At 31.2% G+C, this 20,402-nt stretch overlaps 1 protein-coding gene across 5 annotated transcripts; it reads left to right on the forward strand.

Annotated features, from left to right (window-relative positions):
* The first annotated feature begins 2,513 nt into the window (after window positions 1-2,513).
* On the forward strand, window positions 2,514-6,745 carry LOC109812317 (uncharacterized). Of its 5 annotated transcripts, none has more exons than XM_020376255.3 (11): window positions 2,514-3,208; window positions 3,549-3,629; window positions 3,711-3,827; window positions 4,039-4,297; window positions 4,439-4,587; window positions 4,695-5,053; window positions 5,168-5,267; window positions 5,581-5,640; window positions 5,734-5,817; window positions 5,892-6,008; window positions 6,333-6,745. In XM_020376255.3, exons 1-11 carry the CDS (start codon window positions 3,200-3,202, stop codon window positions 6,630-6,632), a joined length of 1,635 nt encoding a protein of 544 aa, XP_020231844.1. In that variant the 5' UTR covers window positions 2,514-3,199; the 3' UTR covers window positions 6,633-6,745. The 5 variants fall into 5 exon arrangements, with proteins under 5 accessions (XP_020231844.1, XP_020231845.1, XP_020231846.1 ...); XM_020376256.3 differs by having other exon boundaries at window positions 2,515-3,191; XM_020376257.3 differs by having other exon boundaries at window positions 2,515-3,180.
* Window positions 6,746-20,402: the final 13,657 nt, after the last annotated feature.

Consider the following 20,402-nt stretch of genomic DNA (forward strand, 5'->3'; position numbering starts at 1 on the left):
TCATCATCCAAAAAAGTCTCTTAACAATTTATATACACTATACTGTATATAAATTTAAAGTATAATTTATTTATACAAATATTTTATAGAAATTTACTCTTTTATTACATAAAATTAAAAAAAAAAAGATGTTATAATAAAAAGTGTAAAACGTTATATTGAAAAAACATATAAACTGAATTTTATTTGTTTTCATTCGGAATGATTTTTTAATTGATGTTTATTAATCCCAGTTTTATTATAACAATTTTTCAACAAGAATATAGCATATTTATTTTTCATATGTTTTCTATTTATTAAATTATTATTAATCAATTATTATTTTATATATTAAATGATCGAATTTTAAATAAAATATGTTTGTGAATACATTTTACTTATTTTTATTTTATTTTATCGATCATATGATATATAATTTCCGATATCCCATCATTTATCCTTTTATATAGATGAGAAGAGGAAAAATAAAAGCGAATACAAAAATTTCAAAATTGAAAAAAAGGATATATTTGAAGAAAAAAAGAATTGATCGTTTCCCCTTTTTTTTTAAATCTATTTTTAGTCTTGTATGTTCATTCTCTCTTTAGTCAACCAATAATATTTTTTGCCAGACCCACTAGCTTTTTAATCCAATACGCTTCTAATTTATTTATTTACTTTTATTTCAAGTTAAAAATTAGAATCCAACATCTTATTTATTTGGTTTATCACTCATGGTGTAGAAAAATTGCATTTCATTCTATTGGTCTTTAGTTCACTTTATCAAAAATGGGACATAAATGAAAAATTCAATATGTTCATGATTTTAAGGAGACTAAGATGGTGATTGATCACATGACTTCTTTAACTCATTTTTATGATATATGATTTCATTTGTTAGATAACTTTCCTTATAAGATCTATAGGTTTTTTTTTTTTTGGGTTAATATATGCAATAGATCTTTCTATGACTTGTAGCCCTCCTCAATATATATCTATATATATATATATATATTAAAATAAACACCTTATGACAAGATAGCATGTAACATTTACATTATTGATTTTACAGCCCATCTCTCTCTTATTTGCGCAAATAAATAGAAAGGATATCTATCCAAAGAGAAAATGGGTGTTGACAATGACAATAACAACTAAGAGGAGGTTGCCTTGCCAGTTGTTAATATACTCAGATAACAATAACACCAATCCAACATTGACTTCAAGTTCAATTAAATGTTTTTAATTTATAAATTATTTAAATTATACAATTCAAATATATTATTTAAATATGTTTAGAACTATAAATCTGTTGTAAATACATGTACTGATACAATATAAGCATTTTTAAGTGAACTGCTTCATTAAAATATTCATACAGTGAGAGAAGTTGATTTTTAAACTAAAACAAACCAGTTCTTAATCTGTAATATCATACTATATTCTTACACACACTATATTATAAGAATATTTTCATCTGGTGTAAAAAAAATATTTTTTTCATCTAAATTATTTATTTCAACAGTCTAAACTATGCTTACCCAATACAATATCGATTGTGTACTTTAAATATGTTTTTACCCATTAAATTCGAAGTAAATTTACTTTTAATCTTTTATATAAAAATTTTATTTTTTACAGTTTTTATAATTTTAAAAAATTTATTTAAATTTTTCAGATCATTACTAATAGACATAATCGCATCAATTGTGGAATATTGACCAAGTTTTCTTTTTAACTATGATATAATTATGAAGTATTTATTATTATAAATAATAATTAATCTTTGTTGTGAATGAATAAAAGATGAGTATTTCTTTTTTAATATAATTTATTTTATATTCAAAATTAGAATTTGAACTCTAAATAATTTAATTAAAAAAATATAATTCACTTTTACTTGTCTTAAACAGTGTTAGTAATACTCACCAAAATTTAATATAATGTTTTCAGACATAAGAACATAAGAATATTAGTAGAGGGAGATTTATGAGTTACGAAATTTGAAAAGAAGGAACAAAAAATAGTTCCGATGGAAACTTTGAAATTGGAATGCCCTATATGCTATAGTTCAAATGGTATCCTGAAACGAGAAACGAAATTCTTTACTAGGCAACGCATGTGATTTGTGCAGCTTTTGCCCCAAAAAAACACCACCCAACAATCATATTTATTTAATAAATCAACTGCAACGCATTACAGACAGTAAAAAGTATCCTATCCCCACCAAAATCTCCTTTCTAATGGTGTTTAAAAAGCATTAATACAGGAGGTTAATCATTACTTTCACTTCATAAATTGCACACACTCACCATATAACCACAATAACATGTTACCGTAAGTAGAAAACATGGTAAAAGCAAATGGTTGAGGCGAATAGTTGGTAGTAATTTGTCTTGCCACCACATTTATCCTCTATTGAATAGTTATTAATTAAAACACAGACACAGACTTTGGAGTAAAAAATTTAAGGATGAAAATATGCATGTCGGTTCATGATGACATAAGCATAGATTGGAGGGTTGTATGATATTGATTATTGAATCTCAGAAGCTAGCTGTGTCTTATTCTGCATCGAGGACCAGCTTGGAAATGGAAGCTCTTCTATCTATCTCTATTCTCTAGTCTTTTTCGCACAACCAGCCATATCTTTCAACTTCCAAATTCACTATTACGAAACTGCAAGATACTTCTACCTACACTTCATCATACATATTTCTCTCTCTGTCCCCTACCACTCTTCAATATAATATTCCTTTTATCTCAAGCGGTGGAACACTCTCCTCCACCACATTAATGTTTGTCTCTTTGTAGTTTTGTATTCATCATGTTCATTGTGCAGTGATGAATTCAAGTGTTTGGCTTCGGCATCTTCTTCTCATGCTGCTTCATTTATTGTCAAGTTTTATTCTCATTTTGGACCACTGAGCAGGGAGCAGATTCTTTTAATGCCAAGATAAAAAAATATAAAAAGGTTTGATCTTTGGTTCCTCGAAGCAATTGATGACGGTGTCAATGAATTTGTATTACTTACAAGTTGTTCCTGTGCGATTTGGCTGTGAAATTTGACAATTGGGTATGAGTGGTAGTTTCAGTTTTTTAGCATAGGTTGAGAACATGAACAGAAGGGTCAGGACTAGGAAGCTCCAATTCCAATTCAATAGCCCATGAAAAAGTAATTGAAGTTTGGTACAGTCAGAGGTCAGAAAAGGGTACATTCATGTCACTTGTATGTTTGAAAAACAGTTTGTACAGTAATAGCCCAAGTTCATTATTTTTATTATTAAAGTATCTGTGGAGCGTAACAACTTTCATCTCAAACTCTGGCTTCAGTTTCAATAAAAAATAAAAAATAAAAAAGTATGACACGGATCAGTTTATGGTGTAAAGAGGGTGTGTTAAGAAAAAGAACAAAACTGTTTCATAATCTAAATCCGTGATTTGTTATTGATTCTAAATTCCATTGTTTCCCCCTCTGGTAGCTTCTTGGATTTGATTTGATAGATGTTCTTGTCTTTAATTTTTTCTTTGATGGATTCTAACTTGTTTTGCATTGAATGAGAATGTAGATGATGAAGGGAAGCTTGAGAGTTGCAAATAAAAGTGGAAAAGCTTCTAGCAGAGAAAGAAAATTGGCTTTGCAACAAGATGTAATGCAATGGCACTGTGTTTTTTTCCTTGTCCTTATTTGAGTATAGCTGGCAATTGAGCTGAATTCTCCAACCTTTCAGGTGGATAGGTTGAAGAAGAAGCTTAGGCATGAGGAGAACATCCACAGGGCATTGGAGAGGGCTTTCAATAGACCCTTGGGAGCTTTGCCTCGTCTTCCTCCTTATCTCCCTCCCTATGTTAGTATATGAATTTCTCTGAAGTCCTTTTCCGAACACAAGCACTCTTGTCCTTTTTTTTTTTTATTCCATTGGAATCGAACACGGTACCAAGGGAATTTATAACAACTCATGCATCCTGTTCAAGCACTCTTTTCTGTTGCTAAGTTAGAAAGAAATTAGAATTTAGAAATGAAATTTTAGTACTGAATTTTGATGCTAAAAACTGTAGATACTAGCCCTTCTGGCTGAAGTGGCAGTTCTGGAAGAGGAAATTGTGAGGCTTGAAGAGAAGGTTGTGCATTTCAGACAGGATTTGTACCAGGAAGCTGTCTACATGTCATCTTCAATGAGGAAACTGCAACATTCAGTTTCACCTTCTCCAGACAAGTCAAATACAACAATGGATAGTCCCAAGTTGGATAAATTAAAGTCTCAATCTGGTAATTCAGCAACAACATCTGCAACTAGGTCTACCACAACACTCACTGGTGAGAAACTCCATCATTATGTTTCATTGGTTCAGATTAAGTAATTGATGCCTCAGATTTGTGCCTACATTTCTCATAATTTGTGCCAAAAAGAGTTTAGCCACTCCCTCATGGTTTGTGCATATTATTTTTGCTTGCCAGAGGATAGACAAGGGAAAGACAATCAATCCTGTAGTAATTCTTCCAAGAGCAGGCAGCAATCCTCCAACCAAATTAAAAAAACTCCAATTAAGAATATTCATTTTGACAATAAATCACTGCAGAAAAGATGGGATCATCCTAAAAGGAAGGTGTGTTATGTCAACATGTATATTGTAGAAGTTGGGTGATATAGCTAGTAGGTGAAAATTGAAGAATTACTTTTTAGTCAATGAATGTGAGCTTTCACAATGTGCAGCAAGAACCAAGGGTGAACAACCAGCAAATTGCAGATGTAAGAAGTCATAGTGCACATAAAAATTCATCAGAGGCTGAGAGTCCAAATATAATTTCAGAAAATATTGTAAAGTGCTTATCAAACATTCTCTTGAGAATGAGTGCTGTGAAGAATCCAGGTTCTGCAAGTGACATACGACCCTTGTGGGATCTAAAACCTCAAAACTGTGATGAAGGAGCAGATTTTGGGGATCCATATGGCATCTGGTTGGAATTTGGAAAGAGGGATATTGGTCCATACAAGCAACTATGTGCAATTGATGCTAAATCTTTCAATCCAAAACGAACTGCAAATACTTTGTTTTTACTACATCGGTTGAAGTACGTAACATTGTTCTATTTAAATTCAAGTATTGTTTACCTTTCCATCACACTAATTTGTTACTACTTGTGTTAATCAGAAGTTAAAGAGTTTTCATTTTGGGAAATTTGCAGACTTCTTTTAAGGAAACTAGCCTCTGTCGACTTGGAAAACCTCAATCATCAGGAGAAGCTCGCATTCTGGATCAACATCTACAACTCGTGTATGATGAATGTATGTCAGTTATGTCCATTACAAAACATTTAGAATCAATTAAGATTCAAGTTTTGAGAAGAGTTTTTGAGAATTTTTGTACAAAATATATAGAGCTTTTTCTGGTAAAGAAGTTATCAAAACAAAAGTTTTTTTAAGTTTGTATCCAAACAGACTTTTAGTATGATCTGTATCTAAACGTTTTTGTTTTTACTCTTGTGCACAATTTATTGTATCTTTCCTCAATAATCTGAATAGCTCATCTTAAGTGATGCACTTAATTATCTTCTCAAACCATAATAAATGATGGTATTTAAGTTCTACTTTGGTTCAGACATTCATAGAGAATGGCATACAAGAGAGTCCTGAAATGGCTGTTGCACTTATGAGGAAGGTATGGACTACTAGTGTAATTTTTTTATTTCAGTTTAGCAAAATATAGCATAAGTATGGTGCCAACAATTTATGTGGTTTTATTGTTACTCAGGCAACAATAAATGTGGGTGGACACGTGCTAAGTGCAACAACCATAGAGCATTTCATTTTAAGACTTCCTTATCACTGGAGATTTGTAAGTCTTGTCCATTTCAACTCTAGCGTTGTCTGTGGATGAGAATAAAGAATTAACTACTAAATTTTAAACAGACGTTTTCCAAGGGAACAAAAAATCATGAAATGACAGCAAGAAGTATGTATGGACTGGAGCTGTCAGAACCCTTAGTCACATTTGCTCTCTCTTGTGGAACTTGGTCTTCTCCTGCTGTAAGTTGATTGGTAGTTTAAACTGAATTATATAATCTTTCATAACCCCACACCTAAGGTGCTGTCCCATTCATGACTTGCATTTTGTCTCCTTGCATCATTAAACAACATTTGAAAATCACAAATGTTGTAAATCATGTCAAGATTTAAAAATTCTTACCTCCTTTTTAATACATCTATGACTAAATAGTCCATGTATCAAATCATTCTTCACAAATCATGATTTTTATTGGCTGACAATGTATTTTTTTTATTTATGCAAACGGTGCATAGAAATTAAATTTGATTTACTTATGGATTTGTCATGAACTATGCCAAATGCAGGTGAGAGTTTACACAGCATCCCAGGTTGAGAATGAACTGGAAGTGGCCAAAAGAGAGTACTTACAGGCAGCAGTTGGAATTTCAGCTTCAAAGTTTGCTATCCCAAAGCTGCTGGATTGGTATTTACTGAACTTTGCAAAAGACTTGGAATCATTGCTGGATTGGATCTGTCTCCAGTTACCAAGTGAACTGGGTAAAGAAGCCATTAAATTCCTTGAGGAAAGAAAAACTGAGTCCCTCTCACAATTTGTGCAAATTATGCCATATGAGTTCAACTTTAGATATTTGATATGCACATAATTTCACTCCAGTTTTCTGTACATTGCTCTATTGCAATTTTGTATACATCTGTAGATCATACATAATAAAAATGTAGATGATCATCTGTTCTCTCCTCCCATTGGGGGTAAAAATGCTCAGATTCCTTCTTATCAATGAAACAATCACAATATAACCGGTGGAATTTGAACTTAGCAAAATTTTCGAGATTTAATTCCACTTCGTCACCTATCTTTCACATTTATGCGAGTTTTGCCACCCTAATTTTAAAATCACACATTTTGTCATTCAACTTTTAAAATTTTACATATTTTATCATCATAAATATGTCATATTAACAATTTATGTAAGCAATCCACATTCTACATCAACAATTATAAGAAACACATCGATGATCAAATTATTAAAACCTTGAAAATTGAGTGACAAAATTCGTAAAACTATAAAAGATGGATAGAAAACAAAAAATACAATCAAGTCAATTTTCAATTTTCAACAAGTACTTGAAGGAAAAGTATATAAGAAGGTAAAATGAATTAAACTTTGTCAACAAATCAAAATCAACTTATGTATTTTAACTTTTATGAAAACTTTCATCTAACTTCTCACAGTTGAAGTGTATATGTTGATTTTAACTTGTAAAAGAGTTTGATTCATTTTATTTTATTTTATTCTAAATATTTATCGATAAATTTATTAAAAAAACTTTTTCATAAACTTGTCTATTCCAATTAAATGAGTCGATGTTCAGCCATTATGATACCACTTAAAAAGACTTAAATTCTGAACATTCTATCCTCTTCTAACTAGGATTTTTTTGTGTGTGTGTGTGCAAGCAAATTGATATGTAGCAGCATTGACAGATAAAGAAAGTTATTAAGGTGTATATTAAATTGCATATGTTACATGTCAATCAATGAACAATGTGTTCACATGTATTGAAATTAATAATCCAGCATCCAAAGCAGGCTATTGGCACACGCATTGTGGTCCATCTTATGGCAGGTTATATTTGGTGAGGCAGAAGAGGCCACTTCAATTAATACACTTTATGCAGTTAAGTGCTCTAATTGCAGTTCCATTATGGCTTTCATTGCTTTCCAGCACCAAACAGCTTTGCCGCATAAAAGCTGAATTATTAACCAAGTTTTGCTTTGTATTCTTCTGTTGCCAACTACTAAGAAGAACACATACTCCCTCTTTGATCTTAAAAAAAAAAAGTGTTTAAAATTTAAACTTAAATATAAGTAAATTTTACCTAAGTCAACTTTATTTAATATTTTTAATCTAAAAATATATTTAAGACAATAAACAAAAATACTATCTTAATAAATATAATTAAAAATATTTTAATAAATATAATATATATTTTATATGAAATCGTAAAAATTAAATACATTTAATTATCTTCATTAATCTATATGAAATTAGTTTTATATATATAGGCTTGGACAGAGTACCAAATTGTAATTCCTTACTTAGGATTTCGCTGGTCCGTATTCGACATGCTTAACATTGAAGTAGACAACTTGTTTTTTCCTTGTTTGAAAAAATTTCGGCCGAATTGAATCCATAAACATTGCAAAAAATTGTGATCTGCTTCACACAGGACCCCTCTGGTTTCAGTGTACAAATTTGGTTAGGAACTAAAGTGCTTTTTTGGATAAATTTTACTGTAATCATTTATAAGAAAAGAAAACAAGAAAGTAAATTTTAAGTTTAACTTTTATAGAAGTATTCATGTCTAACTTTTCTAAAAGCTGCGATATATAAGCCGTTTTAATGTATGTTGAAGCTAAATTCATTTTACCTTATTTTCTTTTGATGCAAGTATTTATGGAATAGTTTATTTAAGGTGAAATTACTCTTTTAGTCATTTTTTTTATTTAATAGTTTAGTTTGGTCATTTTATTATTAAAAGGTTTAAGTTGTTTTCTTAATTTTAAAAAATGATACACTGTGGATTTTTTTTTTCTAATTGAAATTAATAATATTAAATTCTTGCACAGATAGTGTAATAAAGAATACCATATAGCACCACATGTACAAATGATGCAATTTAGTGTCTTGGTCTAATTAAATTAACATGTTAGTTTCAATCGGACCAAAATGTTATATTGCATCATTTTTAAGAAATCAAATTCCACCTTTTAATAATAAAGGAGACAAATTAAATCAAGTAAATAAAGAGATGATCCAAAGAGTAATTTAATGTTTATATAAACATGTATTCAACTATATCTTTCATGTATCATCAATTATCATCTGTTTTCAACTTACAACTCAATTTGTTGTTGTGTGCTTGAAATTTTTTTTTTTTGAACATATCAATTGAAATTGCTAGAAAATGGAGACAAGAAGTCTTCTATTAAAGATCTTCAGTCCTCAATTCTTTTGTCCTTGATCCCCAAATTTCAAATGTTGATTGTACCTGTAAAAAAGACTTTGATGCGAAAATTAGTAGGTATTCGACGTGTTCGAGTGTGTTTTGTCAGATTACATACCTCATGAGGGTTTGATGCATGTATATTTATAGGTAAAGGAATGTTACTATTAAGGACCTTGATCATTAAGTGTATTCAAGAGACTATATTGCCTTATAGCGATTGAGTGTTACTCTTTATCATGATTGCAACAAGGAGCTTGACTAGGCCGAATACTTTTTAACCTCAAAGATTACTATTTGATAACTGACAACATCTCAACTTATTATTTTGTAAATGAGGCTGACAACATCTTGATCCCAAGACTTCTCTAGTACACAAGCCCCCAAGTCTTTGACATATGGGAGATGAGTTAAGTAGATAGTGAAAATTTTTGCTTCCCTCCAAAAATTTCAGTTGTTTCTTTTTGAGGAAACGTATAACTTTTAATAGCCATTTCACTTGCAATGAATGCATGTTAGAGGACACAATCACGTGGATATGAAACGTCTCGCACATATGGAAAATCGTAACCATTTCCACCATTGATATCAAAGGGATCTAACGGTTTAGGTAGATGCAATGCTTCTTATCTCGAAGTTATCTTCTTCTATAAATAAGGCCTCTTAACCCCTTAGAAGAATTTACCTACTACCTCCAACTTTCAAATACACTAAGCATGTGTTTTCCTTGTCTTAGATTTCTAAAAGTCGAGTACCGACCAGGTATGTCTTTCTTTCGTCTTTTATGAGTTTCAACAATAGTATAGAGTCTCCAATATTTTGTGGAATGGAGGTTAACATTATTTCTAGTTCTCCCTCATTTTTCTCATCTTCATCCTTTTCCTCCAAAAACTCTCACTCTTCTTTTTCTTCCTCTACTCATACATCTAGTGCCTTAATTACTTCTCCATTAGACCTAACCCTCCTCAACTGAATGCTGAGATACTTGTAGAGGATAAGAGTTAGGTGGTTATTAATCAACATGACAACCAAAAAGGTCCAAGCAAGGAAGTACCTACTACTAAGACCGTGGATAATCTACCTTTTTATGTTGATTCCCAACCTAAGAGTTAGGTTTGTCATGGAGACAAACGAGTATTCAAATTGGGTTTTGAACAAAGTTTTTGAGTACTCGTCTAAATTCATGGATGAGTCTTTACTGATGAACTTCTTCCATTGAACCAATATTATGGAATTCAACAAGGGGGACCTAATAGAGGTTCAAAGTCCCTTCGAGGAAGATAGGGTATGCCAAGAAGCTGACAATGATGAAGCTTGCTTATTCTTTGTATACAATTGCTCTTTCAAGTCGTTGAACGTCTGGCTACCTTTTGACCCATTCACATTTAGGGTGTTATTGTTTCTCAAAATCGCCCCAACATAGCTTCATCCTAATTAATAGTTGAACTCTTTTGTAGGCATTTTGGTTTGTCTGTAAGACACTAGACATAGAGCTCACTTTGAGAATATTTTTACATTTATACGAAACAAGGTCGAGGCCCACATCGAGGTGGCTCTCTTTGATTAGTTGCACTCACTGGGTATTGTTCGAGTCATATATTACATCCTTCAAAAACTTCAAGGATGGCTTTTTCAAGGTTTTACCGACTCTAAAGGGTGCACCCTTCTTCATGGAGCTAATTCCTAGGGACGAGGAGCATTCGACTCCCAAATTTCCTTTCCATTGGATGAGAAACCCTTTGAAGCACAAGATTTGGGAAACAAAGTCAATGAGTCCTCAAGAGTAGGAGGACTTAAAAATAATTAAACTTCTTTTTGTTCTCGTTTGTTGTTTTCTACATGATTTTATTACATGCTCTTATTTGTTGTTTTCCACATGATTTTATTACTATTGAATTGTTACAAATTTATTACATGTTCTCATTCGTTGTTTTCCACATGATTTTATTTCTATTGAATTGTTATAAAATTTGATTATATATGATTAATGTCGTGCATTAAGCCTTTTTTTTTTGCATAAATTGAGTTGTTTATGGTTTTTGTGAGAACCCTATGAGTATGCGTGTGAATAATAATTGTGTGAGTAATTAATAGAAAAGTGTAATGGTATAAAATTTGTGTCTTATGGATGCATTTTAGGGTGTTTTATTGATTGAATTGTTCTATGTAATTTTTGGCTCTTAAATCACATGTTTCACAATTCTGTAAGTTTAGGGTTTCTAACACCATTTGCGCCTCGCCAGACATTGTGGTGCCCAAGAGTAGAGTTCACTCTTTGTTTTGTTTGTGTTAGGCATGGGATATGCCTCACCGGGCACTATCAAGGTCGCGAGAATATATGAACCTAACATCAGGCGTGAGTTGAGGCTCACCAGGCATGGGGGCTCCAGGAAGTCCTTGTTGCTATATCAGGTGAGAGTCATCCCAAGAGCTACGAGTTCTCTCTGAACGAGCTACACCGAGCACAAATTGACTTCCATTTGGCGCTACACATTTATGAAATTTGTTTTTTTTACTCAAGCTGAAGAGGTTTTGTTGAGTAATTTGAATGTTGCTAAGTGTGAAATACATGTTCTGATATATTGATTGAATGAGATACTTCAATCTTGTATGGAAAATAGTGTATATGGTAAATCATATGTATTATAAATCGTATGTATGACAAATCATATGTGTGCCAACTCGTTGAGTATGTGTAGTGATTCATAATATGATAGAGAGTCTATGTGACATGTATCATATGCACACAAATCAGCAAATCGACAAATCATTTCATATGCACTGCGCATATCTTAAGATTGGTACCACATGCATGCAAACCGAGAGTCTGTGTCCATTGCATTTAATATTCGCATGACTGATTTGTATCCAGAAAGTTATGATTGATGCATTATGAATGAGTGATTGTGTTTGATAGTGACTAATATGAGTTATGGTGTTTGATAGTGATAATTATTTGTTAATATCATGTTATTATTATAAATAATGTATGAAGTGTATTTGACTATTCATCTCTTATTTCATGCTATGAGCTAGAGTGAGAAGTTTTCTCACTCCCCTTGTTTCCATGTCTTGTTGTTCTCATTAGGGTCTTGATGATGCTGGTTATAATATTTAATCCTTGTCTTGAAAGTACTCTAATAGTATATGTGACATTTGGGCTTAAATTAGGAATATTATTTATTAATTCTTATGATAGGATTATGTTTAGTTTAAATTTTCACCTTAGTATGGTGTTTGTTTAAGTGTATGTTATGTGAGACTCTTTATCTTATGTTAGAGATTTCACTTTGATTATTTATGTAAGATAATTGGAGATTTTTATATCTTTGTTATGAAGTATTAATTATATGAGTATGCGAGGAAGATGGTGTCACAGATCAAGTATGCAAATTTAAAAATAAAATAAAATTATTTGATACTTTGTTATATAAATTCAAATCAAAATATAAATATTTAATTTTTATAATTATCCGTCAATTTAAATTAATAAAATAAGTATCTAATAGTTTTCAAATTTCTTAAAAATTTATAGAATTGATTTATGCATTAAGAACTTTTAATTTAACGGTGGAATCATTAAAATTTTATCTAGAATATGAGTTATTGAGTAGAGTAAGTTTAGGTAGACATACTCTTGAAGTAAATGGATATCTCTCTCTCTCTCTCTCTCTCTCTCTCTCTCTATATATATATATATATATATATATATATATATATATATATAGCTGGCTCAAGTAAGAACACTTGCTAATATATATGAGAACATGAGAACAATTAATAACAAACCTTATATTAAAATAAATGGCGTAGATTCAAAGATGTTATCACGTATTATTATCATCATAGTTTTCTCTATCATTATTGTCCTTATGTTGATTATTGCAACCACCACCTCCATCTTCATCACATTGTTATCACATCATTACTACCATTACCATTTCCACCACCACCTTCATTGAATTGTCGTCATATCATCATCGTCGTTGTCACCACTACTTCCACCACCAACAACAAGAACATTACCACCATCATCGTCGCCGTTTCCACCACCAATATTGGTGTCACCACCCTCACCTTCGTCACTACAACCACCACCGTCGCCACTACCACTACTGTTATGGCCACTACTACCACCACTATTGATGCTAGTAGTGGCAATAATGGCGACGAGGCATGGGTGGTGGTGATGGTGATAATGGTGATGTGGAAGATGTGTAGTGGAGGTGGAGGTGATGGAGTTGATGACAATAATATAAAAAAAAATAAAATAAAATAAAACTACAATGACAATAGTACGCGATAACTTTAGATATATATGAAGAGGTATCCATTTACTCCAAAAATAACTCTACCTAGAATTACTTCACTTAATAACTCGTGTTTTACATCAAATTTTAACAATCCAATTATTAAATTAAAATCTTTTAATACATGGATTAAGTCTACAAATTTTTAAAATATTTGAAAACTATTTAGTATTTCGTTTCATTAATTCAAATTGACGAATAATCATAAAATCATTTTATACGTTGATTTGAATTTATATAACGAAGTATCACATAGTTTTTAAATATTTTAAAAATTTGAAGACTTAATCTATGCATTAAAAACATTTAATTCAATGTTGGATCATTGAAATTTGATGTAAAACATAAGTTATTGAGTAAAGTAAGTCTTCCTAAACTTACTCTTAAAGTGAATCTCTCCTCTCTCTATATATATATGTGTGTGTGTGTGTGTCAAAAGAAGTATAATATCTTTGTAACGAGCATAAGACTAAGGAGGGGAACCATCCCTCAAAAGCCGGCCCAAGAGGTTGGAGAACCTCCCGCCTTATAAGGCCTCCCTGGTAAGGAGACATCCCCGATGTGGGACTTGTTACATTACCACCCCCTTCGAAAGCCAGCGTCCTCGATGGCTGCACTCCACGGTACTTTACTCACCGGTACTTCACTCGGCCCTTGCCGGTCAGAACCCTCCGGTGGTCAGAACCCTCCGTGGGTAGCCCTTCTCGATTTGGCTGGCTCTCAATGAAAGCACCATTGTAACGAGCATAAGACTAAGGAGGGGAACCATCCCTCAAAAGCCGGCCCAAGAGGTTGGAGAACCTCCCGCCTTATAAGGCCTCCCTGGTAAGGAGACCTCCCACCGGAGGGTTCTGACCGGCAAGGGCCGAGTGAAGTACCGGTGAGTGAAGTACCGTGGAGTGCAGCCATCGAGGACGCTGGCTTTCGAAGGGGGTGGTAATGTAACAAGTCCCACATCGGGGAGGTCTCCTTACCAAGGAGGCCTTATAAGGCGGGAGGTTCTCCAACCTCTTGGGCCGGCTTTTGAGGGATGGTTCCCCTCCTTAGCCTTATGCTCGTTACAATGGTGCTTTCATTGAGAGCCAGCCAAATCGAGAAGGGCTACCCACGGAGGGTTCTGACCACCGGAGGGTTCTGACCGGCAAGGGCCGAGTGAAGTACCGGTGAGTAAAGTACCGTGGAGTGCAGCCATCGAGGACGCTGGCTTTCGAAGGGGGTGGTAATGTAACAAGTCCCACATCGGGGAGGTCTCCTTACCAGGGAGGCCTTATAAGGCGGGAGGTTCTCCAACCTCTTGGGCCGGCTTTTGAGGGATGGTTCCCCTCCTTAGTCTTATGCTCGTTACAATCTTATTGTCTACTTTGAACTTAAACTCTTATGAGTTTACTTTTGGTCATCACTCAAAATGTTTCATATAAATAGTATTTGTGTGTGATTATAAACTTATATTACTCCATTTTTCTTAAGGGGTAACTCAAGTGAGAGCATCGACTAATATGTAAACATAAGAATAACTAATAACAAATATATATATATATATATATATATATATATATATATATATATATATATATATATATATATATATAAGGAGGGATCCGTTTACTCCAATTATACTTACTCCATTCACTTACTCATGTTCTACATCAAATTTCAATAATACAACTATTGAATTTGAAGTTCTTCATACATAGATCAAGTATGCAAATTTTAAAAAGAAATTCAAAATCATTTAACACTTCGTTTCATTAATTCAAATTGATGGATAATCATAAAAATATTTTATATATCGATTTGAATTAATGAAATGAAGTATCAAATAATTTTTAATTTTTTTTAAAATTTACAGACTTGATATGCATTAAGAACTTTAAATAACGATTGGATCGCTAAAATTTAATATAAAACATGAATTATTGAACAAAATAAATCTATGTAGACTTACTCCTAAAATATAATATCTTATAACTTAAATCTTTATGAATTTATTTTTTTTTATCACTCAAAATGTTTCATATAAATTGAGTCTTAGTATTTGATTATAAACTTATGTTACTCCTTATTTCTTAACGTAAAACTTAATTTATATTTTAAAAAAATCGTTAGCAATAGAGAATCATTAACGTAAACAAAATCTACTGTATACTTTAAGTCTTTAATCATGATAATTGCTTAAAAGATTAAAAAAAAACTGATTTTACTTAAGTGAATCAATTGTGATAATTCTCATCTGCGGTAATAGCTCATTTAGTTGGCTGTACTTTTCATTGAATAATAGTATGCATTAATACTTTAATATATGAGACTTTTTTTTTAATATATTCTTTTTTTTATGTATTTGAATAATCTGGGTCAGTTTTTATTTACCTGAATGACCTGTTTTTAAGTTCAAGTGAAAAATTGGTTACAATAGATTTTTAAAATTTTTTTTCAAAATTTCATTGAGAAATCAGTTACCCATTTTTTTCAAAATTCCTATAACTGATTTTTCAATGGGCCTATTTTTTTTTTCGTTTTTCATTTTCTAATTTTAAAAAGTTAAAAAAATTAATTTAATTAAATTTTTAGAATATAATAAATATATTTAATATTTAAATTAAATAATTTTTAAAGATTAATATTTAATAATAAAATTAATATTATATTTATTTTTAAATTATAATATTTCTGATTTTAATTTTAAAAAAAAATATAATTAATTTTAATTTTCAAATTTTGGAAATGATTTATTATAATTAAATTATATATTTTTTGAAATAATTAATATTATAATTATATATAAAATTTAAAAATTATGTATAATATTTTAGATTTATGTTAAAATTAAAGATAATGTTAAAAATGATTTATTTTATTAAAAAATAAAGATAATTTAATTAAAAATTTAGAAATAAAATATAAAGAAAAATATATTTTTTTAATAATGAAATTGTATTTTTAAAATATACAAAATTTAATATTATAATTTAGTAAATCATTTGTTAAAATTATAAATATGTTAATTAAGTATGTCATTGATTTATGTGTGTCAAGAATCAAATGCTTTAGTCATGAGTGTCATTGATGTAGAATGTCATTGAATTACGCGCGTCAGGAATCTAATGTTTTAGTGTAGAGTGTCATTGATGCAGATTATCATTGATGCAAATTGTCATTGATGCAGAGTGTCATTGATTTAAGCGTGTCAGGAATCTAATGCTTTAGTCATGAGTGTCATTGATGCAAAATGTCATTGATGTAGAATATCATTGATTTACGTGCGTTAGGAATCTAATACTTTAGTCATGAGTGTAATTGATTGAACCCTATCTTCACCTTCTATTTAAATGAAACCATTCTTGGGTTCAAATGCAGAGTGCAATTGAGCCAAGTATTCTTGTTTCTGTGTGTTAGTCTTTGTCTACAACAATGTCTTCCTCTTATTTCTGTGTGTTAGTCTTCTTCAATGGTGAAATCACTCAAACAAACGAAGGGGATACTTTTGTATCCTCTGACCCAATGTTTTTATCAGTTAATCCATGTACCACACTTGATGCGTTGAAAGCTAAGATCCAAAGAAAACTCAACTTACCACAACCACATTCAGTTGATCAACTTTACTTCTAATATCCACAAGTGGTAAGAGGAGGAATGCTTAATTTTCGAGCTGTCAAGCTTACCGACGATGAAGACGTTCATGGTATGATTCAAATGGTTTATGGCCTTAAATTTCTCACTTTTGATAAACTATATGCGGATCTCACACCAATAAATAACAATCCTCCACCTTCCTATGAAAACCAACCTTCTACCTATGAAAACCAACCTTCTTCCTATGAAAACCAACCTTCTTCTTATGAAAACCAACCTTCTTCATATGAAAACCAACTCTTTTATTATCAAAACCAACCTTCGTTAGACGAATTTCATCCACACACAAGTTCATTCATCCACCTAAATGACGATCTTTTACCACATGGATCCTTTACCAACCTCCTTAGATTTGGAGTCCCACAAGAAGAAGAAGAAGAAGAAGAAGGAGTCCGTGAAGTTGGAGTTCCTGAAGAAGAAGTTGGTCCTTTCAGTGAGGGCGAAGATGATGCAAGACTTCAACAAGATGAACAAGGTCTTGTTCTACAACAACCTCAGCACGTAGGCACATCTTCAACCATATTCAGTTTCCCATCACACATGCATAATGTTGATTTACAAACAGATTTCACCGACCCTGATTATAGACATGCACTTGACCATGTTGATGTCGACTACGCTCCTAACACCCTATTTCAAGGCATGACTTTCAACACAAAAGAGGAAGTCCAACATGTTTTAAACGCACACCATATAAAGAAAGGTATGTATTACAGGGTGGAGAAATCGTCACCAACATTAATTATTGCACGGTGTGTTAACACTACATGCGATTGGAGGTGCAGAGCGGCTTTCATTAATAGAAGCCAAAAATGGGAGGTTCGTAAGCTACCAAGTGAACATTATTGTTCATCTCCTGTTATCACACAAGATCATGTCAACCTTGGCTATATATATATTAGCAAAAGTATTCTTGCTTTGGTGGAGAGTGATCCATCAATTTCAATTCCAACAATAATAGCACACATCAAAAGTGTTAAAGGGTACACAATCTCATACCGCAAAGCATGGATGGCAAAACAAAAGGCAATTGAACACTTACATGGCAATTGGGAACAATTTTACCATGATTTACCCAAGTTGCTAAAGGCCATGACAATATTTCTTAATGGATTTGTTGTTGAGAAGCAGACATGGCCCCTATACAACCAACAAGGTGAGATGGTTCATGATTATGTTTAATTTCATAGAGTATTTTGGACATTTAAACCTTGTATCGATGGGTTCAGATATTGTAAGCTCATTGTTCAAGTTGATGGTACATTCTTGTATGGGAAATACAAAGGAACTGTCCTTGTGGCCGTGGCTCAAGACGGTAACAACAAAATCTTTACAATTGCTTTTGCAATTGTTTAGGGTGAAACAGCAGATGCATGATTTTTCTTTCTACATTACCTAAAAAGACATGTTTGCCTTCAAGATGACCTTTGCTTAATTACCTCAAAAAGGCCTACATTAGACAAGGCAATGGTTGGACACTGGAGAATTCAGTGCATATGTTGTCCAAAACTTCATGAGAGATTTCAAAAATGCAGAATGAAAAAAATTAATCAACAACATGGGTATGTACTTCTTATCATTAATTATTTTTATTTGTTTGACCATATTTCAACAATACAAAATTGTTCATTTTTTGCTCATCTAATTTCACGGCTTATGGGACCATTAACCCAAGGGAAACACGTTTTCTGGTGCAAGAGACCATTAACCCAAGGGAAACACGACCGACTGGAAATTTCACGGTTAGACTACATGACAAGTGGTGTGATTGTAGGAAATTCCAGAAGCTACACATGCCATGCTCCCATGTTGTTGCTGCATGTAAGCATGTTCACCACAATTACAAATCTTACATAAATCAAACATGCACATTATAGTATGTTTCAAATGTGTATAACGAATTATTTGGTGAACTACCGGTGAATCTTATTGGCTGGATTGTGAAGAACTGCAAATCATACCAAATCCGGAAAAGATTAGAAATAAAAAAAGGTCGTCCAAAGCCATGCAGAATACGCACTGAAATGGATATGATTGAATCAGGACAACCAAAAAGATGTTCTATAAGCAAGAATGTAGGCCACTCCAAGAAAAAAATGTCCTTATCGTTAAGGGAGTTCAGGTCAACAAGCTTAAATCGATAATCGATTGTTGTGTGTCTTTCAAAAATTTCATGTTCTATAATTTTAATTTTTCCAATAAATTTGTATTTTTTTTACCATTTCTAATATTTAATATAATAATATTGTCATTTATTTAAAATAAATATAATATTAATTTATTATTAAATATTATTCTTTAAAATTTATTTAATTTAAATATTTATTATATTTATTATATTCTAAAAATTTAATTAATTTATTTTTTTTTAATTTTTTAAAATAAAAAAAAATAGGTCTATTGAGAAATTAGTTATTGGATAACCAATTTTTAATGAGATTTTGAAAAAAAAAATTCAAAAACCTATTAAGAAATCGGTTACGCAATAACCACGGTCATTCAGATAAAGAAAAAGTAGCCTAAATTATTTAAATAAATAAATAAAAAGAATATTAAAAAAAAAGTCAATATATTAAACATTTAGCTATTTATAAGTGATAGGATAAAGTACCGGATAAAAAAACATTTTGTACCAAAAAATTGACACCCCATAGCATAGGGATGATACCTAGGGTGGAGAGTTTAAAGAAGTCATTTTTGTCTTATTAATGAGTTTGGCATCCATAGCCAAGTCAGAACCCATCGTGCATGAGCTTCCAGAAATGAAGAAAAATATAACCTTGATGTGTGATGTATTGAATTCAGTATTAAGTGGTCCTATTTTGTCTTTTGTAACAGTGACCAACCCTATCTACCACTATGGAATTGAATCATCCTCTCACAGGGTTTTGCGGTTGGAATTTTGGAACTCCACAAACAGACAAAAGCATAACTAAATATATACACGATAATTAATAGGATTTGTTAAATAGATTTTTCTTGTTAGATTAAAATGAAATCAAATATTTTATATTTAAATATATTTTTAATCTCTATAAAATTAACAAGTTTTAATTTTAACCCTATAAAAAATTTATTTTTCATCTCTATAAAATTAAAATTATTATTTTTAGTCCTTATTTTTATATGATCATTTTTTAGCTACTTTTTATTTATTAAAAGTTAAATAATCATCTTAAGTGTTATTTATTATCATTATGACATCATATCGATATTTAATATCTCTAAAAATTATAAACTTTAAAAATAAATATTATTTATTTAGCTTAAAATGATCATTAGGGAGTGAAAATAGTTAATTTAGATTTTAGAGAGATAAATATATATATATATATATATATATATATATTTAGGGATCAAAATCAAAATTTATTTATTTTAAAAGGATTAAAAACAATGTTTATAAATTTTAGAAAAATAAAAAAATTTTAAAATAACAAAATCAAAATTATAAATTTTAAAGGG

This window comes from Cajanus cajan, chromosome 9 (assembly GCF_000230855.2).
Source record: "Cajanus cajan strain Asha chromosome 9, NIPB_CcT2T_4, whole genome shotgun sequence".
In the NCBI taxonomy this organism is placed as follows: domain Eukaryota; kingdom Viridiplantae; phylum Streptophyta; class Magnoliopsida; order Fabales; family Fabaceae; genus Cajanus; species Cajanus cajan.